The 23331-nt window shown below is 52.9% G+C and overlaps 2 protein-coding genes and 1 long non-coding RNA gene across 3 annotated transcripts in view; 1 reads left to right on the forward strand and 2 right to left on the reverse strand.

Moving 5' to 3' along the window:
• Window positions 1-23331, reverse strand: part of LOC142920117 (uncharacterized) — a 470991-nt gene that overhangs the window by 443951 nt on the left and 3709 nt on the right. The window lies entirely within an intron of this gene.
• Window positions 725-10596, reverse strand: LOC142920125 (uncharacterized). The gene is made up of 7 exons (XM_076062585.1): window positions 9118-10596; window positions 8452-8615; window positions 6806-7089; window positions 4991-5284; window positions 2706-2813; window positions 1508-1623; window positions 725-902 (listed from the first exon to the last, which is right to left on the reverse strand). Exons 1-7 carry the CDS (start codon window positions 9120-9122, stop codon window positions 725-727), a joined length of 1149 nt encoding a protein of 382 aa, XP_075918700.1. The 5' UTR covers window positions 9123-10596.
• Window positions 11534-21995, forward strand: LOC142920126 (uncharacterized). Its single transcript, XM_076062586.1, has 3 exons — window positions 11534-11628; window positions 16505-17656; window positions 21990-21995. The coding sequence occupies exons 1-3, from the start codon at window positions 11578-11580 to the stop codon at window positions 21993-21995; spliced, it is 1209 nt and encodes a 402-aa protein (XP_075918701.1). The 5' UTR covers window positions 11534-11577.

Below are 23331 nucleotides of genomic sequence, written 5' to 3' on the forward strand. Positions count from 1 at the left end.
AAAAGCTGTTTCGGCATGCGGTGGCGGGGCATGCGGGTTACATGACCTATCCGAGGGGCCACTCTATCCCGAGGGGCCACTTTAGCCAGTACCTGTGACAGGAGGTCATAGAAGGCATCTCACTCATCGGCTTTGCCTGCATCCCTCCACGGATGTTCATCTTCGGTGGGTGCATAAGTAACCACGACCACCATTCCTCTCCTCGGGTTGATGGGAAGGCGAGCCCAAAGTAGCCTGGGGCTTACAGCTTCCCACACCTCACCGCCACGCTCCCACGCCCCCTTCATTCTTTTGTTCAAAAGAAGAACCACTCCCTGTTGTTTGGCAGTCTGCTGCCCCGAGTAGAGGACTGTCCACCCGTCATGGTGGCAGGAGCCAGAGCCAGTCCACCGGACCTCCTGAATGCCACATAGATCCAGGCGGTACCGGTCCAGCTCCCGACAGAGGAGTGGCAGCCTCTCCTCCGCAGTGAGCGTTCGAACATTCCACGTGGCCACCCGTAGTGGTTTTTCGTTGTTTCTGGAGGAGCCCCGAGGGTAGATATTCAATCTCCTGGCTCCACACACAACCACACACACCACACACACCCACACACCCACACACACCACACCAACACCCACACACACACACCACACACACCAACACACACACCAACACACACACACCAACACACAGAAGGGGGAGCGGCTATCCCCGCTAGCGAGGGAGGAGGAGGAGGCATCGTCTACCGGGGGTCGTGGGAGTTGCGCAGCAGCTCCAGGTTGGCGGCCGTGGTGCCGTCGATCATGGCAGTGCGCTCACTGCCGCAGAAGGAGACGCGGACGGAGGCCGGGGTGAGCACCACGCCCTGGATGAACTCCACATACTGCAGCAGTGCCGCCAGCGAAGCCAGGCAGTAGTATCTGGGGGTGGTGGGCAGGGGGGAGGGTGAGTGGGAGGGTGAGAGGGGGGTGGGTGAGTGGATGGGTGAGTGGGTGGATGAGTGGATGGGTGAGTGGATGGGTGGGTGGGTGAGTGAGTGGGTAACCCTAATCCTAACCACTCCATCTCTTCTCTAGCCCGTACCGTGCCCGTTTAGCCCCCTCGATGCGGCCGAACAAAAGCTGTTTGGGCATGCGGTGGCTGGGCATGCGAGCTACATGGCCCAGCCAACGCAGCCTTGCCTGCCGGAGGAGCTCACCGGTGAGCTCCTCACCCACTCACCCACACACTCACCCATAGACCCACACACTCACCCACACACTCACCCACACACTCACCCACAAACTCACCCACATACCCACACACTCATCCACACACTCACCCACACACCGACTCAGCCACTCACAGACCCACACACTCACCCACTCACTCACCTACACACCCACACACCCACTCACACACACACCCACACACACCCACACACCCACTCACTCACCCACTCACCCATAGACCCACACACTCACTCACCCACTCACCCACCCACTCACCCACTCACCCACACACACCCACACACTCACCCACTCACTTCCCCTGCACGTCCATGAGCACGGTGGCCATGTGGGGCACGCAGAGCCTCCGCACGGCGTCCGTGCCCCGCTCATCGTTGAAGTATTTCCTCAGCACCGTGGTCACGTGGGCCTCCTGCACACGCACTCACCACGAGGTGGCAGCACCCACTGTGGTGCGTCTGTGGGTCTCTGGTGAGTCTGTGGGTCTCTGTGTGGTGAGTCTATGGGTCTCTGTGTGGTGAGTCTGTGGGTCTCTGTGTGATGAGTCTATGGGTCTCTATGTGATGAGTCTCTGGGTCTCTGTGTGATGAGTCTATGGGTCTCTGTGTGATGAGTCTATGGGTCTCTGCGTGATGAGTCTATGGGTCTCTGCGTGATGAGTCTATAGGTCTCTGTGTGGTGAGTCTGTGGGTCTCTGTGTGGTGAGTCTATGGGTCTGTATGTGATGAGTTTATGGGTCTCTGCGTGGTGAGTCTATGGGTCTCTGTGTGATGTGTCTGTGGGTCTCTGTGTGGTGAGTCTATGGGTCTGTATGTGATGAGTCTATGGGTCTCTGCGTGGTGAGTCTATGGGTCTCTGTGTGGTAAGTCTATGGGACTCTGTTTGGTGAGTCTATGGGACTCTATGTGGTGAGTCTATGGATCTCTGTGTGGTGAGTCTATGGGTCTCTGTGTGGTGAGTCTAGGAGTCTCTGTGTGATGAGTCTATGGCTCTCTGTGTGATGAGTCTATGGGTCTCTGTGTGATGAGTCTATAGGTCTCTGTGTGATGAGTCTATGGGTCTCTGCGTGATGAGTCTATGGGTCTCTGTGTGGTGAGTCTATGGGTCTCTGTGTGGTGAGTCTATGGCTCTCTGTGTGATGAGTCTATGGGTCTCTGTGTGATGAGTCTATGGGTCTGTATGTGATGAGTCTATGGGTCTCTGCGTGATGAGTCTAGGAGTCTCCGTGTGCTGAGTCTATAGGTCTCTGTGTGATGAGTCTATGGGTCTCTGTGTGATGAGTCTATGGGTCTCTGTGTGATGAGTCTATGGGTCTCTGTGTGATGAGTCTATGGCTCTCTGTGTGATGAGTCTATGGCTCTCTGTGTGATGAGTCTATGGGTCTCTGTGTGATGAGTCTATGGCTCTCTGTGTGATGAGTCTAGGAGTCTCTGTGTGATGAGTCTAGGAGTCTCCGCGTGGTGAGTAGTGGCGATGCCGTCCGTGCGTGCTCACAGGGAAGTAGTCCCTCAGCAGGGTGAACATTTTGCTGGCGTTTGGGTTGCAGGCCGTGTGGGGCATCACCACCTCCAGTGGGCGTAGCACCTGCAGCTTGGTGATCGCCTGAACAAGCAGCAGCAGCAGCAGCGCCAGCAACGAGAACAACAGGCTGAGGTGCAGCAGGAGGAGGTCACGGGACAGACCCAGGTGCAGTGGGTTGACTGCTGTGCCAGGCTAGGTGCACCAGGAGGAGGTCACGGGACAGGCCCAGGTGCAGTGGGTTGACTGCTGTGCCAGGCTAGGTGCACCAGGAGGAGGTCACGGGACAGACCCAGGTGCAGTGGGTTGACTGCTGTGCCAGGCTAGGTGCACCAGGAGGAGGTCACGGGACAGACCCAGGTGCAGTGCGTTGACTCCTGTGCCAGGCTAGGTGCACCAGGTGGAGGTCACGGGACAGACCCAGGTGCAGTGGGTTGACTGCTGTGCCAGGCTAGGTGCACCAGGAGGAGGTCACGGGACAGACCCAGGTGCAGTGCATTGACTCCTGTGCCAGGCTAGGTGCACCAGGAGGAGGTCACGGGACAGATCCAGGTGCAGTGCGTTGACTCCTGTGCCAGGCTAGGTGCACCAGCAGGAGGTCACGGGACAGACCCAGGTGCAGTGGGTTGACTGCTGTGCCAGGCTAGGTGCACCAGGAGGAGGTCACGGGACAGACCCAGGTGCAGTGGGTTGACTGCTGTGCCAGGCTAGGTGCACCAGGAGGAGCTCACGGGACAGAACCAGGTGCAGTGCGTTGACTCCTGTGCCAGGCTAGGTGCACCAGGAGGAGGTCACGGGACAGACCCAGGTGCAGTGGGTTGACTGCTGTGCCAGGCTAGGTGCACCAGGAGGAGGTCACGGGACAGACCCAGGTGCAGTGCGTTGACTCCTGTGCCAGGCTAGGTGCACCAGGAGGAGGTCACGGGACAGACCCAGGTGCAGTGCATTGACTCCTGTGCCAGGCTAGGTGCACCAGGAGGAGGTCACGGGACAGACCCAGGTGCAGTGAGTTGACTGCTGTGCCAGGCTAGGTGCACCAGGAGGAGGTCACGGGACAGACCCAGGTGCAGTGGGTTGACTGCTGTGCCAGGCTAGGTGCACCAGGAGGAGGTCACGGGACAGACACAGGTGCAGTGGGTTGACTGCTGTGCCAAGCTAGGTGCATGAGGTAAGGTAAAATAAAAAAAAAACTAGTGTTTAATAGTTTAAGACTAACCTAACCTGTCAATGTATATATACTGCATACCGTCAGAATAACGACACGCACACATTGGCACGTAGCTACTTACGTGGCTACGGGGCCCCGCACTTTCAAGGGCCCCGCGCTAAACGCTTTCAAGCGATCAATTCCGGTTCGGTGATTCCGCTCTCTTACCAGAGTACGAAACCGCCCTTCAGCTTTTACGAACGGCCGAGTGTGTTGAAGGTTCAGTTTCAGTTTTCAGTTTATTTTGGGTATAGCCCTGTGAGCCATCCGGCTCTTGAATCGGAGTGCAACCGCAACAAACCAACAAACCAACAAAAACACGAACAAGAAAAGCATCAAATTTTGACTTAAAGCTTCCGTGACTGCAGTGGTTCATATTCTTAGCTCTTTCGGTAAAGTCACGTTAAAGGGAAATAATAAAATAATAAGCACAGAGACAATTTAAACCGAGAAGATGGATTCTGACTTAGCAATCATTGGAAGGATTTGATAAACCATTTCAGGTCTTAATTGATTGTTCACGCTTACGGTGGCATTCAGACAGCATACATTAATTTTTCGTCTCCCCCCTCCTCTTTTCAGAACATAGATGGACTAGTCCTTCTAAATAAACTGTCAAATCGCTGCCCATGGTGCTAACGTTTTATAAATAAATAAATGCACCGTTTAAAAATAAATACATAAATGCAAACCCACACACCTGATGACGACTGTTTGTGTTATGGTCGAAACGTCGTGAGAATTTTTATTGTTTTATATATATTTTATTATTTTAATGTTTCCCTTCAACGCGACTTTACCGAAAGAGCTAAGAATATTAATTACTGCAGTCACGAAAGCTTTAAATCAAAACAACCACCGCCACAAGCAAACTTAGGTTAGAGATGCGTCGCATTATCCGGCCGTACGGCAAGTGACAAAAATGACAATCGCTATACCGCGCAGGTGAAGAATGTGCGTGTTTTAGTTTTTAATTCAGGGCCCGCTTCATAACATGCACTGCACGGGGGGGGGGGCCCTTTATGTTCGTGCACGGAGAGAGAAGGAGGCTGACCTTGACGTAGGGCTGGCTGTCGGGGAACTGACACAGGACCAGCTCGGGGCAGCGCAGGTCGGTGCTGGCCAGGCCAACCTCGCCCCGAGCGATACCTCGGCCCTCTGCCAACGCCACCACCACCGACCTCGCCTCCACCTCCTCCTCCTCGTCGTCGTCGCCGGCGTCGTCAGTCGTGGAGAACGAGGTCGCTGCGGGGCCACAAGAGAGACGGGGTGCTGCCTCCTGTCGTGAGTCGATGAACGGTGGTGAGTCTACGGGTCTCTGTGTGAGTCTACGGGTCTCTGTGTGAGTCTACGAGTCTCTGTGTGTGAGTCTACGGGTCTCTGTGTGAGTCTATGGGTTTTTGTGTCAGTCTATGGGTCTCTGTGTGAGTCTATGGGTCTCTGTGTGATGCTACGGGTCTCTGTGTGAGTCTATGGGTCTCTGTGTGAGTCTACGGGTCTCTGTGTGAGTTTATGGGTCTCTGTGTGAGTCTACGGGTCTCTGTGTGAGTCTACGGGTCTCTGTGTGAGTCTACGGGTCTCTGTGTGAGTCTACGGGTCTCTGTGTGAGTCTATGGGTCTCTGTGTGAGTCTATGGGTCTCTGTGTGAGTCTACGGGTCTCTGTGTGAGTCTACGGGTCTCTGTGCGAGTCTACGGGTCTCTGTGTGAGTCTATGGGTCTCTGTGTGAGTCTACGGGTCTCTGTGTGAGTCAATGGGTCTCTGTGTGAGTCTATGGGTCTCTGTGCGAGTCTACGGGTCTCTGTGTGAGTCTATGAAGGGTGGTGAGTCTATGGGTCTCTGTGTGAGTCTATGGGTCTCTGTGATGAGTCTATGGGTCTCTGTGTGAGTCTATGGGTCTCTGTGTGTGAGTCTACGGGTCTCTGTCTGAGTCTATGGGTTTTTGTGTCAGTCTATGGGTCTCTGTGTGAGTCTATGGGTCTCTGTGTGAGTCTACGGGTCTCTGTGTGAGTCTATGGGTCTCTGTGTGAGTCTACGGGTCTCTGTGTGAGTCTATGGGTCTCTGTGTGAGTCTACGGGTCTCTGTGTGAGTCAATGGGTCTCTGTGTGAGTCTACGGGTCTCTGTGTGAGTCAATGGGTCTCTGTGTGAGTCTATGAAGGGTGGTGAGTCTATGGGTCTCTGTGTGAGTCTATGGGTTTCTGTGCGAGTTTACGGGTCTCTGTGTGAGTCTATGTGTCTCTGTGTGAGTCTTTGGGTCTCTGTGCGAGTCTACGGGTCTCTGTGTGAGTCTATGGGTCTCTGTGTGAGTCTACGGGTCTCTGTGTGAGTCTATGGGTCTCTGTGTGAGTCTACGGGTCTCTGTGTGAGTCAATGGGTCTCTGTGTGAGTCTACGGGTCTCTGTGTGAGTCAATGGGTCTCTGTGTGAGTCTATGAAGGGTGGTGAGTCTATGGGTCTCTGTGTGAGTCTATGGGTTTCTGTGTGAGTTTACGGGTCTCTGTGTGAGTCTATGTGTCTCTGTGTGAGTCTATGGGTCTCTGTGCGAGTCTACGGGTCTCTGTGTGAGTCTATGAAGGGTGGTGAGTCTATGGGTTTCTGTGTGAGTCTGTGGGTCTCTGTGTGAGTCTATGGGTTTCTGTGTGAGTCTATGGGTCTCTGTGTGAGTCTACAGGTATCTGTGTGAGTCTATGGGTTTCTGTGTGAGTCTATGGGTCTCTGTGTGAGTCTATGGGTCTCTGTGTGAGTCTACGGGTCTCTGTGTGAGTCTATGGGTTTCTGTGTGAGTCTATGGGTTTCTGTGTGAGTCTACAGGTCTCTGTGTGAGTCTATGGGTTTCTGTGTGAGTCTACGGGTCTCTGTGTGAGTCTACGGGACTCTGTGTGAGTCTACCGGTGGACGTGGTGGCCCTGCTGCTGCTGCCGGGCGCATGCCGCTGGCGTTGCCGCCGCGAGCCGCCTGGCGCCGCACGGAACCGGGAAGAGGGGAGGGGCACCCGCGGGGCCCAGGAGGAGAAGCCTGGCATCACCACGGTGGGAGCATCACCGCAGCCGCCACCGCCACCACCGCCGCCACGGCTGCCGCCGCGGGCCCTGCCGCCGCCGCTGGTGGTTGTGGCGGTGTCGGCGTTGCCGCTCCGGTCGGCCCAACCCGACTCTGGGAACAAGAGAAACGGGGGGGCGGCGGACGGAGACTTACTTAAAGCGATCCGTTTTCTTTGAGGCTCCTCACGCTCTCGGCCCTGTTCTAACGTGGCACGTGGGGAGCGCGATGGCGTCCCCAGTGGACGCGGGCACCAGAAGACCAACATCGTTCAAGAGAGAGGCTTCACCAAAAACAGAAGCGAGAGAGCTTGCATACTTCGACAGCTGGCGAGGAACGACGCCTCCCTCTCGTCTCCTGCCCACCAACCCCAGCGAGGTCTTCTGCAAAAATCCTGTTCGGCAGGATTAACGGTGCTCCCCTTTGACAAGACCCTAGCGGAGGGTGCGAGCTGATTTTCGAAAGGGGGGGGGGGGTGGAGAGGCTGCGTAGGGCCACACATTCGCTCGACGCAATATCACAGAACGGTGCCCGGAATGGAAAGCCGTGGGCTTGTCGGGGCCTTAACGCTCCGCAGGGAGCGGAGAGCAGCCAGATGCAATCTGTTCCTTAAACCTGTCGTGACCACAGGAATTCATGTTGTTGAGTTATTTCGGCAAAAACTCACATAGGTACGAAAACATTTTAATGGATCACGACGTTTGGATCGCGACACAAGCAACCGTCACCAGGTGTGAAACGAACACAGCAGGTGGACCGCCGATGTAGGAGCTGACGTAGGAGCAGTCCACGTGACCTCACCAAAAGAACCAAAGGATATGGAGCAAGAGGAGCCAAAGTACGGTAATCCGTCAACATCAAAATAATCCGCGGAGAGGCGTCATCCCCCTCAGGGGCGGAGCCAGAATTTTCAGCCCGGGGTGACATTCAACAAATGTTAACTTCAAGAATGATTAGAGATTTCGATTTAAAGCTTTCGTGACTGCAAGGATTCATCTTCTTTGGTTCTTGCGGTAAAGTCACCACGTAGAATGAGAATAAAATAATAAAACAATAAAAGTCTCACGACGTTTCGGCCACAGCACAAGTGGCCTTCTTCAGGTTTAAAGGGACAGACCTGTTGGGACGACAGGTGGCCTGAAGAAGGCCACCTGCGTTGCGGCCGAAACGTCGTGAGAATTTTATTGTTTTATTTTATTATTTTATTCTCATTCTACGTGGTGGTGACTTTACCGAAAGAACCAAAGAAGATGATTAGAGAGTCAGGCTTGTTGAACCAGACGCCATCGGTTTGGCGACACGCTCTGACGGTGCAGTTACACGAAGTCCGCCGGACCGAGTGTCGTGCACTTACACGCACAATGTTTCAGATTTTTCGATTTTTTATTTTTTTTCGGGGGTGACAATTGTCTAACCCTGTCACCCCCCCCCACCCCCTGGCTCCGCCGCTGATTGCCCTCCTGCACTCTCTCCGACCTTGCATCCTGGAGTGGCGTGCCGCGGGCGTGGAGCTGAGCAAAGACGAGGAGGCGGAGGAGGTGGAGGCGGTGGTGCTGTGTAGCTTGGCTCTGGTCTTTGTGCGCCGGGGAGGAGAATCCAGCAGTAGGCCAAACGAGTACTTGGGACCCTTCGTGGACATCCTGCAACCAAGCCTGGGGGTGAGCGAGATGTTGACTACCTCACCTGGTATACAGCAAGAGGTCGTGTGTTCCACCACCATCATCATCATCACGGTGGCTAGGAGATGTTGACTACCTCGCCTGGTATACAGCAGGAGGTTGTGGGTTCCACCATCATCATCACGGTGGCTAGGAGATGTTGACTACCTCACCTGGTATACAGCAGGAGGTCGTGGGTTCCACCATCATCATCATCATCACGGTGGCTAGATGTTGACTACCTCGCCTGGTATACAGCAGGTCGTGGGTTCCACCACCACCATCAATATCATCACGGTGGCTAGGTGATGTTAACTACCTCGCCTGGTATACAGCAGGAGGTCGTGGGTTCCACCATCATCATCATCACGGTGGCTAGGAGATGTTAACGCCTGAGCCTGGCAGTGATTAGGAAGCTTGGGGAATATTCAAATCTGTGCGAGGGGCTTAACGCTGCTCAAACGATGAGGATCTGCGAGATTACCTCATCCGATTTCAAAAGAGCGGATCACCTGTCAGACACACACACAGACATCACACACACACACAAGACACACACAGACATCACACACACACACAAGACACACACAGACATCACACACACACAGATATCACACAGACATCACACACACATCACACACACAAGACACACACAGCCATCACACGCACACAGCCATCACACACACACAGACATCACAAACACACAAGACACACACACAGACATCACACACACAAGACACACACAGACACACACACATCACACAAGACACACACAGACATCACACACATCATACACACAGACATCACACACAGACATCACACACACAGACACACACAAGACACACACAGACATCACATACACACAGCCATCACACACAAGACACACACAGACATCACACACACATCACACACACACAGACGCACACAAGACACACACAGACATCACACACACACAGCCATCACACACACACACAAGACACACACAGCCATCACACACACACACAAGACACACACAGACATCACACACACAACACACACACAAGACACACACAGACATCACACACACACAAAGACATCACACACACACGACACACACACAGACATCACACACAGACATCACACACACACACAGACATCACACACACACGACACACACAGAGACATCACACACACACAGACATCACACACACACAGACATCACACACACACAAGACACACACAGACATCACACACACATCACACACACAAGACACACACAGATATCACACACAAAGACCCCCCGTACAGCCTTAACAATCTGTAGGGGCGAGTGCTGTAAGCGAGTAGCAGCACCTATAAGGGCCGGCACTGTGGCACACGAGGGGGTGGGTGGCCAGCACCACGCCCGACCGCCTTTGTCTCCCCCAGTGGTGATGTTTACTACACACACCACCACACCAGGTACTCATTTGAGGCTGAGTCGACCTAGGGGAGGCCCAGGACCGGTTCAGAGAATCGTAGCGCGGCGTAGCGCTAACCACTACACTACCGCTCCCCACATACACACACACAGACACACACAGAGACACACGGAGACACACGGAGACACACACAGAGAGACACACACACAGACACACACAGAGACACATCACACATGGAGACACACAGAGACACACACACAGAGACACACACATCACACACGGAGACACCCATACAGAGACACACACACATGTACACACACAGAGACACACACAGAGACACAGACACACACACACAGAGACACACACAGACACACACACAAACACACACACAGAGACACACACACGGAGACACACACAGACACACACAGAGACACACACCACACACAGATACACACACACAGATACATACACACACATACACACAGATACATACACACACATCCACACAGACACACACACTATTACACTATTCAACTATAGACGAGAGACCTTCTGCAGTGATCTATCAGTGCAGGAGCGGAGCTGCTGTGAGGCGAGGCGCTTGGAGCTCTCTGATTGGTCCAAGCGGCGACTTGGAGCCAATCAGATTTGGTTCCTCCCTAGCCACGTGACGCGGGATTTTTTTTTCCCGCCAAATTTTTGAGACTCCTCCTCGGCCAGGCGCCATTTTGAGAGTCGTGAGGTGCGGATTTGAATTTTTTTTTATTTCGGAGCAGAAATTAACGACGATGACGACCCCCCAGGGGTGCGAGATCGCCTCTCGTGAGGGAAAACGTGAGGTAAAAAGTGGCCTCAAATGTCCAGCCCGTGATTCGCAGATAGTTTAAATATGCACTGTTGAATTTATGGGCAGTGCTGAGTCTATGGGGCAGTGCTGAGTCTATGGGACAGTGCTGAGTCTATGGGACAGTGCTGAGTCTATGGGACACTGCTGAGTTTATGGGGCAGGGCTGAGGCTATGGTCATTGACAAAATACAAACGATGTAATTTGTGAATAGTTTGCCTCGTGAGGGGCATAAGATGTGCCAGTATTCGTCGAGATGACTGTTTTCTTTTCACCCCGCGAGTAATTTATTGCTTAAAGGAGACATCGTGGAGGGAAACAATGGGAGTGATATAAAACTACATCTGTGTGCTTTGTGGTTGTTCCTACAAGTAACTAAACCTACCCACGTGACGCGGGAGTTTTTTCCCGCCAAATTTGTTTTGGCTCCTCCCCACCCCCGCCTTGGAGCCAATCAGGTTTGGTTCCCTCCTACCCACGTGACATGAGATTTTTTTTTTCCCGCTAAATTATTTTGGCGTCTCGCCCTCCTCGCTATGCCTTGGAGCCAATCAGATTTGGTTCCTCCCTAGCCACGTGACGCGAGATTTTTTTTCCCGCCAAATGTTTTGTGACTCCTTTCCCTCGGCCAGGCGCCGCTTTGAAAGTCGTGAGGTGCGGTTTTGAATTTTTTTTATTTTGGAGCAGAAATTGACGACGATGACGACCCCCCAGGGGTGCGAGATCGCCTCTCGTGAGGGAAAACGTGAGGTAAAAAGTGGCCTCAAATGTCCAGCCCGTGATTCGCAGATAGTTTACAAATGCACTGTTGAATTTATGGGCAGTGTTGGGTCAATGGGCGCGGTGCTGAGTCTATGGACATTGACAAAATACAAACGATTTAATTTGTGAATAATAATGTAGCCTGGTTATTAAGTATGGTAAGTGTACTGACAGTCTATAATGTAGACTGTAGCCTGGTTATTAAGCTGAGTGAGTGTACTGACAGTCTATAATGTAGACTGTAGTAATGGTTATTAAGTATGGTGAGTGTACTGACAGTCTATAATGCAGACTGTAGTAATGGTTATTAAGTTTGGTGAGTGTACTGACAGTCTATAATGTAGACTGTAGTAATGGTTATTAAGTATGGTGAGTGTACTGACAATCTATAATGTAGACTGTAGTAATGGTTATTAAGTATGGTGAGTGTACTGACAGTCTATAATGTAGACTGTAGCCTGGTTATTAAGTATGGTGAGTGTACTGACAGTCTATAATGTAGACTGTAGCCTGGTTATTAAGTATGGTGAGTGTGTGTACTGACAGTCTATAATGTAGACTGTAGCCTGGTTATTAAGTATGGTGAGTGTACTGACAGCCTATAATGTAGACTGTAGCCTGGTTATTAAGTATGGTGAGTGTACTGACAGTCTATAATGTAGACTGTAGCCTGGTTATTAAGTATGGTGAGTGTACTGACAGTCTATAATGTAGACTGTAGCCTGGTTATTAAGTATGGTGAGTGTACTGACAGTCTATAATGTTGACTGTAGTAATGGTTATTAAGTATGGTGAGTGTACTGACAGTCTATAATGTAGACTGTAGCCTGGTTATTAAGTATGGTGAGTGTACTGACAGTCTATAATGTAGACTGTAGCCTGGTTATTAAGTATGGTGAGTGTACTGACAGCCTATAATGTAGACTGTAGCCTGGTTATTAAGTATGGTGAGTGTACTGACAGTCTATAATGTAGACTGTAGCCTGGTTATTAAGTATGGTGAGTGTACTGACAGTCTATAATGTAGACTGTAGCCTGGTTATTAAGTATGGTGAGTGTACTGACAGTCTATAATGTTGACTGTAGTAATGGTTATTAAGTATGGTGAGTGTACTGACAGTCTATAATGTAGACTGTAGTAATGGTTATTAACCTGAGTGAGTGTACTGACAGTATATAATGTAGACTGTAGCAATGGTTATTAAGCTGAGTGAGTGTACTGACAGTCTATAATGTAGACTAGTAATGGTTATTGACCTGAGTGAGTGTACTGACAGTCTATAATGTAGACTGTAGCAATGGTTATTAAGCTGAGTGAGTGTACTGACAGTCTATAATGTAGACTAGTAATGGTTATTAACCTGAGTGAGTGTACTGACAGTCTATAATGTAGACTGTAGCCTGGTTATTAAGTATGGTGAGTTTACTGACAGTCTATAATGTAGACTGTAGTAATGGTTATTAAGTATGGTGAGTGTACTGACAGTCTATAATGTAGACTAGTAATGGTTATTAAGTATGGTGAGTGTACTGACAGTCTATAATGTAGACTGTAGCCTGGTTATTAAGTATGGTGAGTGTACTGACAGTCTATAATGTAGAATGTAGCCTGGTTATTAAGCTGAGTGAGTGTACTGACAGTCTATAATGTAGACTGTAGCGGTACGTAGCTAACCGTGCTAATTGTGTTCTGGTTGCATTTTGCACAATTATAATAGTACAATATGGCACCAATCTTTAGCACGAATGTTCAGTTTTATCCTGAAAATTCATCTCTGACACTTTCAGTGAATACCTGAAATGATTTCCATTGAGAATGTCAATCTCTTGACGCGTAAGGGGAAAATATCCCGGTGGGTTATGACCACGCGATGCCTCGCATTCACCAAGACAATGCAGTGAATGTGCTGGGGGAAAGTAAGCACATTAAGAGCAAATATCCTAAACAAAAAATGTTTTAATAAAACTTGACCATAACGTACTCTTTGGCTTTTTCGGTGAAGTCACATAACGGCCAGCATGTTTTTTTCCCCTCCAAATGTTTTTGTAATCTGTGCGCATAACCTGATGAAATGAATGACCTCTTTTTTTAAATAACCCACGTGACAGATCCAACTCATCTCTCTTAAACTATAAACTAGTTTTTCTATTTTATTGTACAAGGTAAGACCCACTGAGCTATGTAGCTTTTTTTCACAAGCGACCTGGCCATCACGAATAAAAGCTCAACACAAAGTGACTTCATCGTGTGGAAATGTATCGCAGTTAAATATTTTACATGCGTGATGTTAATTCTAAATCTGGAGGGGGGGAAACCGGAGGAACCAGAAACATCCATGCAACCACGAGGCAGAGACACGCACACTCCAAATATACTACCAGCAGCTCCACTATCAACAACAACAACCGCAGTTCGCCACTAAGTGGCGGTGACATCACCACGACGCTTGTGCCAGGCGATGTGCACCTTGAGGCCACGTGAATTGTCGAACGCCCGCTGGCAGGAGGTCACGGGGCAGACCCAGATGCGACAGGTCGACTGACTGAGACGACTGGCTGATGCACCACCTGTGCCCCCTACTGTGCAACTTGCTGTCCTCAACGGATGGCACCTCAGCCAGCCACTCACAGGGGGTGACTTCCTCCAATATTTGAGGCACCGCAGCCTCAGTAGGGTCATCCCCACTTTGTCCCACGTTGTTTTCCTGGCTGAGGGATTTCCCCTTCCCCAGGACTTCAGGAATGCTCAGAAAATCTGCAAACCTGTTCCTGGGGGTCGGATATTGGATCACCGTTCTTTCCCCTAATGATGGTAATAGGTGTGGCGCTGCAGGTTACTTTTTTGATGGAATTAAAGAGCGGTTTGTGATCGTGGGCCACTGAGGGAGACTCCATCTCCTCAGCAACCCGCGACCACCACCCATTCTTGCAGTGCCTCACGGCTCTCCGAACCTCCGAGCGAAGGCTGCGGTAAGCCTCCTCATTCTCCGACGTGGGATGCTGTAGCCGATGAGAGTGGGCCTGTCGATTTTTCTCAGCCGGCTTGAACACCTCCTGTCAGCCAGGGTCTCTGGGGAGGTCTGGACCGTGTACCCAAAGCAGCCATTGCAGCTACATGAGCTACAGTCCTAAACCTCGCCCATTTCCCCTCGACATCAAGAGGAGTGGGGGACAATGCCAATCCCAGCCGCAAGCGATGATGAAATTCTCGTTTGTAACTTTCATCAGCTAGCTGAGACCATGCCACTAAGGGTTTGAATGGGGTCCTGGGTGTACACCCACCACCGGAGTGGAAGAATTGCAGGTGCATCTTACAGATGACAAGTCGATGGTCAGTGGGCAGATCAGCTCCACGGTAGGTCCTGGTGTCAAGGACATGGGCCCGCATTCGCTGTTCCATCACTATGTAGTCCAGCAGATGATCTTGCTTGGACCCGGCATGCATCCATGATGTGGTGTGGATGCGCCGATGCCGGAACAGCGTGTTGGTAATTACAAGCCCATGGGCTGCACAAAAATTAAGCAGCCTCCTGCCGTTGTTATTGAGCTGGTCTGCCCGATGCCTTCCAATTACTCCAGACCAGGTGCCAGCATCATGACCAACTCAGGCATTGAAGTCACCCAACAAGATGACTCTATCCCGAGGGGCCACTTTAGCCAGCACCTGTGACAGGAGGTCATAGAAGGCATTTGACTCATTGGCCTTGCTTCCATCCCTCCACGGATGTTCGTCTTTGGTGGGGGCATAAGTTACCATGACCACCACTCCTCACCTGTGGTTGATGGGAAGGTGAGCCCAAAGTAGCCTGGGGCTTACAGCTTCCCACACCTCATCACCATGCTCCCACACCCCTTCATTCTTTTATTCAGAAAAAGAGCCACACCCTGTTGTTTGGCAGTCTCCTGCCCCGTGTAGAGGACTGTCCACCCCTCATGGTGGCAGGAGCCAGAGCCGGTCCACAGGACCTCCTTATTACCACAGAGATCCAGGCGGTACCGGTCCAGCTTTTGACAGAGGAGTGGCAGCCTCTCCTCCGCAGTGAGCGTTCGAACATTCCACGCGTAGTGGTTTTTTGTTGTTTTTGGAGGAGCCCCGAGGGGAAGGATTCAGTCTCCTGGCTCCGCCAAATGGGGTTTGGTCAGGAGACGTCATAGACGCCTGTCCCCCCGGGGCGTCCGGCACAAGCTTATTTATAAAATGTTGTGGTCGTGGTTTAGCGGTAATTAATTGGAGGTGGAAGGGTTACCAGCCCCTCACACCTGTCCAGAGCCCCCACTTAGCCACTGTGGTGGTTACAAACGCCATGAGGGGAAAGGCCAATCCGAATTGGCCCTCCCCCCCGGCACTGCCCACGGCAGCGTTGCCCGTCCGGCATCACAAGGAGGTAGGGGGTTGTTTTGCCGGACACCACCACCATTACCACCACTACTACCACCAACACTACCACCACCATTACACCACCACTACTACCACCACCACTAGCACCATTACCACCACCACTTCCACCACTTCCACCATTACCACCACTACTACCATACACTACCATCACTACCACCATTACCACCACTACTACCAGCAACGCTACCACCACCATTACACCACCACTACTACCACCACCACTAGCACCATCACCACCACCACTTCTACCACCACTTCCACCATTACCACCACCATTACCACCACCACCACTACTACCGTACACTACCATCACTACTATCACCACCACCATTACCAACATCACTACAATCACTGACCACCACCGCTACCACCAATACCACCACCACTACCAGGACTTTTGCGTGCTGAATGCTGGAATCTGATCCCGCGTCTCCTCCCTCTCCTCCGGCCCTCCCCCCTCACCAGCGGCCTCCCAGACAGCCTCCCCCGGCCCCGGCCCCGGCCAGGGCCACAGCCGCCCCCTCCGCGAGGGCTCGCTCCTCCTGGCCCATCCGGGTGCCCAAGCGCTCCGCGGACGACGCCGGAGGAGGAGGAGCCGAGTCCCACGCGGCGCCCTCCAAGGTCGCTCGCCCGCTCGGCGACGACGCCGGGGGGCCGGGGCCCGCGCCGGGGCCTCCCCGCCGCGGCCGTCGTCTTCGTCGCCCCGTGACGTTCCGGGCTCTCGAGGGGGGGGGGCGCCGCCGCCGGGAGACTCCGGCGGCGGCGGCGCCCCCCCGGGAGAGCTCCCACGGCGGCGGCGGCGGCGGCAGCGGCGGCGCCCGGACGACGCCGACGCCGGGAATCGGCCCGAGGGTCGCCCCGGAGCGCGGAGACGGCGGCGGAGAGTCGGGGCCGGCGCTCGGCGCCGACGAGGCAGCGGGCGAGGAGGCGGCGGAGGAGGAGGCGGAGAGACGCAGGGAGGCCGCGGTTGGACCGCGTGCGGCGTGGAAGAGACACTTCGACTTTTGGTGGCAGGGCGTGGGCAGGAGGGGGAGCAGCAGGAGGGGCGGAGGAGGAGGAGCGAGAGGAGGAGGGGAAGAGGAGGCCGAGGCGGCGGCGGAGGAAGAGGAGGAGGAGGTTTTGGCCGGGCGGTCACCGCTAAGCAAGCGGCGGGAGGCAGCGGCGGCGGCGGATTGCCCGGCGGGACCGAATCCCAATCCCTGCCCGGGCTCCTCTACCTGCCGCGCTCCTCCGCCTCCTCCGCCTCCTCCGTCTCCTCCGACGCCGCCGGCTCCTCCTCCGACGCTGCTGGCGCCGGCGGTCGCGGGCAAGCGGCGCTCGGCCCCGCGTGGGGCGACGTTCCACTTCTCCTCGCTGATGCCGCGGCCGCTGGCTGAGCCGCCGCCACCCACCGAGAGGCGCCGGGGTCGCGCCCTGGAGAAGCAGCGGCAGCGACGGAAACAAATTCAGCAACAATACCGGCAGCAGAGAGCGTCGTCATCGTCGTCCAACTGTTGGTCGTTCTCGGACGCATCGTCGTCGTCGTCGTCTTCAACGCCGGAGGAGGTGGTGGAGGGTGACGAGGTGAAGGAGCGGAGGGACGACGAGGAGGGGGAGGTGGTGGTGGAGGGTGACGAGGTGAAGGAGCGGAGGGACGACGAGGAGGAGGAGGGGGAGGTGGTGGTGGAGGGTGACGAGGTGAAGGAGCGGAGGGACGAGGAGGTGGTGGTGGAGGATGACGAGGTGAAGGAGCGGAGGGACGACGAGGAGGAGGAGGGGGAGGTAGTGGTGGAGGGTGACGAGGTGAAGGAGCGGAGGAACGAGGAGGAGGTGGTGGAGTCTACGGGGGGCGTCCGCAGGCTGCTGCTGAAATTTTACGCCAGCCGCCTGCAGCCGAGTGTCGACATAGCACGAGACGATGAGGAGGTGGCGGACGAGGAGAAGGAGGAGGAGGAGGAAGAAGAAGAAGAGGACGAGGAGGAGGAGGAGGGGACTACGGAGATCACGCAGTGCAGCCGATGATGGCGACTGCAAGTCGGGCGACGAGGAGGAGGTGGAGGAGGAGGAGAGGGTGGCGAGTCTCAAGAGGGTGGAGGAGTGCTGGATTCTCAAGCAGATAGACGACATCATGGCTGAGATACACCAGCTGGAGGGGAGATGCAGGGTGAGGAGGAGCAGATGAGGTGTAGGGTGGTGAGGAGGGGCTGGGTGGTGAGGTGTAGGGTGGTGAGGAGGGGCTGGGTGGTGAGGTGTAGGGTGGTGAGGAGGGGCTGGGTGGTGAGGTGTAGGGTGGTGAGGAGGAGGGTGAGGAGACTCCAGGGCAGCGGGTGAGGGCGTTGGGAGTGGTTCACTCGCTCGCTCGGACACAGTCAGTCAGTTACTCACTCAGACACTCACTCAGTCACTCAGTTACTCACTCAGACACTCATTCAGTCACTCGCTCAGTCACTCACTCAGACACTCAGTCACTCATTCAGACACTCACTCAGACACTGAGACACTCAGTCACTCAGACACGTACTCAGACACTCAGTCACTCACTCAGACAGTCACTCAGTCACTCACTCATACACTCAGTCACTCAGACACACACTGACACACACACACTGACACACACACTGACAACAACAACAACCGCCATTCGCCACTAAGTGGCGGTGACGTCACCACGACGCTTGTGCCAGGCTATGTGCACCCTGAGGCCACGTGAAGTGTCGAATGCCCGCTGGCAGGAGGTCATGGGGCAGACCCAGGTGCCACGGGTCGACTGACTGAGATGACTGGCTGATGCACCACCTGTGCCCCCTACTGTGCCAACCTGCTGTGCTTTAGCCACCCGGTGCTCCGCTCGTTTTTCTGAGCGTCGCTCCTCCGCCCTCCGTTGTTGTTGGAGGGCGACTGCCTCCAACTGCCCAGTAGCATCCTTCACGAGCCTCCTCCACAGAGGCCGATCTTGACACCGCTGGTACCAGTCATCGGCAAGTCCACTCAGCTCCACGTCCTCCTGTACCACATCACTCCATCTCTTCTCTAGCCCGTGCCGCGCCCGCCTAGCCCCCTCAATCCGGCCGAACAAAAGCTGTTTCGGCATGCGGTGGCTGGGCATGCGCGCTACATGACCCAGCCATCGCAGCCTTGCCCGCCGGAGGAGCTCACTGATGGGACCTTGCCCAGATCTTTCACACAATCCAGTCTGCTTAAACCCAGGATGGATCGTAGGCAGGCCAGACTAAATGTTTCTAACCGGCGAAGATGTTCCATTAGGGGGGCCCACGTTTCGCAAGCGTAGAGAAGGGAGGGAATGACCGTGGCCAAGAAGACCTGAACCTTAGTGCGGAGCGACAGACCAGGTAGCTTCCACACAGCGTTACGCAACCGATGAAAAGATATTGCCGCTCAACTGATTCGGAGTGAGACCTCTGCAGTTAAACTGGAGCCAGTCATAAGCACACTGCCCAGGTATGGGAAACTCTCCACTCTCTCCACAACTGCCCCATCAACGATTGGGAGTTGTGGGGGTGGAGTGTCCGATGGTACAAAATACCCAGGCAGGTGCTTAGTTTTGGTGGGGCTGATGGTAAGGCCCCACTTCTTAGTGGCACGCTCCAGTCTCAGCAGCAGCGTCTCCAACTCCTCCTCTGACTGAGCAGCTATTACCAAATCATCAGCATACATAACGTGGTTGAGCAATAGGGAGCCATCCCTTGACCGCACCCGGGCATTGATCAGCCTCCCATTATATCTGTACCATATGGAGATTCCCCCGGTACAGCTATTGAAGGCTTCACGAACTACGTGGTCAAAATAGATGTTAAATAATATGGGAGCCAGAGGACATCTCTGTCGCACCCCAAGGTGTACAGGGAATGGCTCTGACTCCCGGCCACGTAGTTTTACCCGGGCCCGCTCACCATCATGAAGGTCCTTAATGATCGTGAGCAGAGGGTCAGGTACTCCAAAAGCACGAAGAACAACCCAGAGCCCAGGCCTACTGATGGTATCATAGGCCTTGACCAGGTCAATAAAGCAGAGAGTTAATCACACACTGACACACACACTGACACACACACACTCAGACAACAACAACAACCGCCATTCGCCACTAAGTGGCGGTGACGTCACCACGACGCTTGTGCCAGGCTATGTGCACCCTGAGGCCATGTGAAGTGTCGAACGCCTGCTGGCAGGAGGTCACGGGGCAGACCCAGGTGCCACGGGTCGACTGACTGAGATGACTGGCTGATGCACCACCTGTGCCCCCTACTGTGCCAACCTGCTGTGCTTTAGCCACCCGGCGCTCCGCTCGCTGTTGTGAGCGTCGCTCCTCCACCCTCCGTTGTTGTTGGAGGGCGACTGCCTCCAACTGCCCAGTAGCATCCTTCACGAGCCTCCTCCACAGATGCCGATCTTGACACCGCTGGTACCAGTCATCGGCAAGTCCACTCAGCTCCACGTCCTCCTGTACCACATCACTCCATCTCTTCTCTAGCCCGTGCCGCGCCCGCTTAGCCCCCTCAATCCGGCCAAACAAAAGCTGTTTCGGCATGCGGTGGCTGGGCATGCGGGCTACATGACCCAGCCACTCAGACACACACACACACTGACACACACACTGACACACACACCATGATACACACACTGACTGGAGGAGGTGGAGCGTGGTCAACACATCTACGCCTGAAACATTTTAGAAAGAAGCGGAGAATACGGAACAACCCACCTGTTGTCCATTTCGATTTCCGCGTTGCCTCTAATCTTCAGTCTTGCTGTGTATCCACCGTCTGCTGGAGCTCACCTTCTATAGCGAGGATATCCATCATCTCCAGTTTGTGTGTCTTTAATAAATTGTCTCGGATATTTCTTGCTGCTCTCTATATCCTTCATACATGCTGCTACATTGACATTAAGGTTTCCGCATGGCCCATGAATCATATTTGCGGTCACTACTGCAAACAGATTTTGGGTCTTCCTCTGGATTTGGAAACTCGGCAGATATAACATCGATTTGGATTGGATGATTTTTTTCTTTCAGCCGGATTAAAATATGAGCGTGGGGAAGTCATCTACATCATTAGACCTCCTTTGCCAGTACCAAAATATAATAATAGGGGTTTTTCCCCTTTTTTCTGGCAACAAAACTGAAACCTTTTTACAAGGATTCATGTCTACTGCATTAACCACAATACCTGCAGTCAAAATGCAAACAAAACACACGCACTATGATAATATATGTGGCATTGTCCTTGAAACCGATTGGTCCACACCAAGGGACGGCTTTCTTTAGAGCCTCGACCCAATTGGTGCTCGACCAGAGGACGCCAAAAGGTTTCAGTTTTGTTGCCAGAAAAAAAGGGGAAACCCCTATGATGTGGAAGTCCTCGTTTCTGCCACTCAGTTGAGTACATCCAGCATCTTGTTTCTCCAAAAAACACGACTCTCAGTGAATGCTCTCGATGAATTTGACTTGCTTTTGTCTGAACACCCTGGCTGTGAAGTCGTATCGACGGCTGGGTGTCTGGCCGAATGAAAGTTATTACTTTTTTTGTTTTATCTGAGGCCAAGTTGGATTACATGTAAAGGTAATAAATAAGTCGGGGACATCCATACGCTCGAACGTATGACATGGCACCTTGAGCATATTCGTGCATGCGTCTAGGGCTTCCTGTGAACGTAGCAGACGCCTGGATGCTACGGGGGGGGGGGGGGGATGATGTAGCGCCATGTTGGGCTGTATGCGTATTACCACGGGAGCTGACCTGTAATAGCGGACATGCGTCAACAGGGGGTGGTGTACAGACCAGGTGGGACGAACAGGGCCCCCAGACCCCAAGAGGGGAGGGGGGGGGGGGCTGAGGGATGTTCCAGGGCCCCCTAGAGAGTTCCAGAAGGCTTGGCCAGGGGCAGAGAGACCCTGGAACGGGGATAAAAGCCGGACCCCTGAACGGGTTTGGCGGTCCTTGTCCACCTGAAGCTCTGAAGAAGACTCTGAGCACTACCCTGAAGACTCTGAAGACCCTGAAGCGAAGAGCCCAGTGACCCTGGCTAGGGTCGGGTTCAGACATAACCAGTGTAGGGTTAGCGCTAGAACCAGAGTAAGGGCACCGTAGTGTGGAGGGACTGCCTCCTGAGGTTATCGGCTGTGAGGGGTCGTCACCCCTCTGTGCTGTGGTTCCCTTGTTGAATAAACGTGTTGCCTCTAGCGAACCGTCTCGCCTCGTCTTGGGCCCACTGCACGTGTAACCTGTGGTAATGAAACCTCTTGTCGCAAAAAATTAGCGGCGTGTGAAAGTGAAAGGTGTTAGCGGAGTAATAATAAATGTTGATTTAAAGCTTTCGTGACTGCAGGGATTCATATTTGCAGCCAGCTATGGCTCTAGGGTTTGGTGTTACATGTTATTTATGTAGTTTATTGTTAAAAGTTCGGTCACAGTCCCTATGATCACGGTTACATTGCATTTATGGCTCTATTTTGGTGATTTCGAAAACGTTTTTTTGGTTTGGCCATGTTTTTGTTTATTGTAGCACGGAGTTAGACTGATGGCCTTAATCTTAGTTGTCTTGTGGTTGTTGTTGTTGTTGTTTGACTTGCATCCCACTGGGATTTTTGCACACAGCGTTGGTGTACGGTGCTATTTCAGGAATATTTTGATGTTTTTTTCCTGGATTTTCTGTTTGCACAGTCACATAATCACTTTAAGATGTTTTCTTGTTCATGTTTTTTTGTATGTTGCGGTTGCACCCGATTCAAGAGCCGAATGGCTCACAGGGCTATACCAAATAAATGGAACTATGAACTATTCTTGGTTCTTTTGGTAAAGTCACCACGTAGAAGGGAAACAATCAAATAATAAAAATATAAAACAATAAAATTCTCACGACGTTTCGACTGCAACACACGCAATCATCATCAGGTGTGAAAACCACAGCAAGAAAATTTAAAAAAAGTGGCGTTTTTTTAACGTTAGCACCACGGAGAGCGATTTGACAGTCATTCAGATGGACGAGTCCATATATGTTGGGGATAGAGGAGGGGGGAGACGAAAATAATGGATGCAGTCTGGAAGCCACCATAAGTGTGAACAATCATTTAAGACCCGAAATGGTTTATCAAATCCTTCCAATGATTCCTAAGCCAGAATTCCTTCCTCTCGGTTGAAATTGTCTCTGTATATGTGGATAGCCTCATGAACGAATCTCTCATGGTAGCCAGATGGATTGCAAATAACCTCCGTCTTGGAGAAGTCAATGTCATGTGAGCCTACTGAATTATAAGTCATCTGCCACGGCCGAGGTGTTGGTCCTACCGTGTTTTA

This window comes from Petromyzon marinus, unplaced genomic scaffold (assembly GCF_048934315.1).
Source record: "Petromyzon marinus isolate PM22_M1 ecotype Great Lakes invasive population unplaced genomic scaffold, UKy_Petmar_22M1.pri1.0 PM_G_Scaffold_67, whole genome shotgun sequence".
Lineage (NCBI taxonomy): Eukaryota > Metazoa > Chordata > Hyperoartia > Petromyzontiformes > Petromyzontidae > Petromyzon > Petromyzon marinus.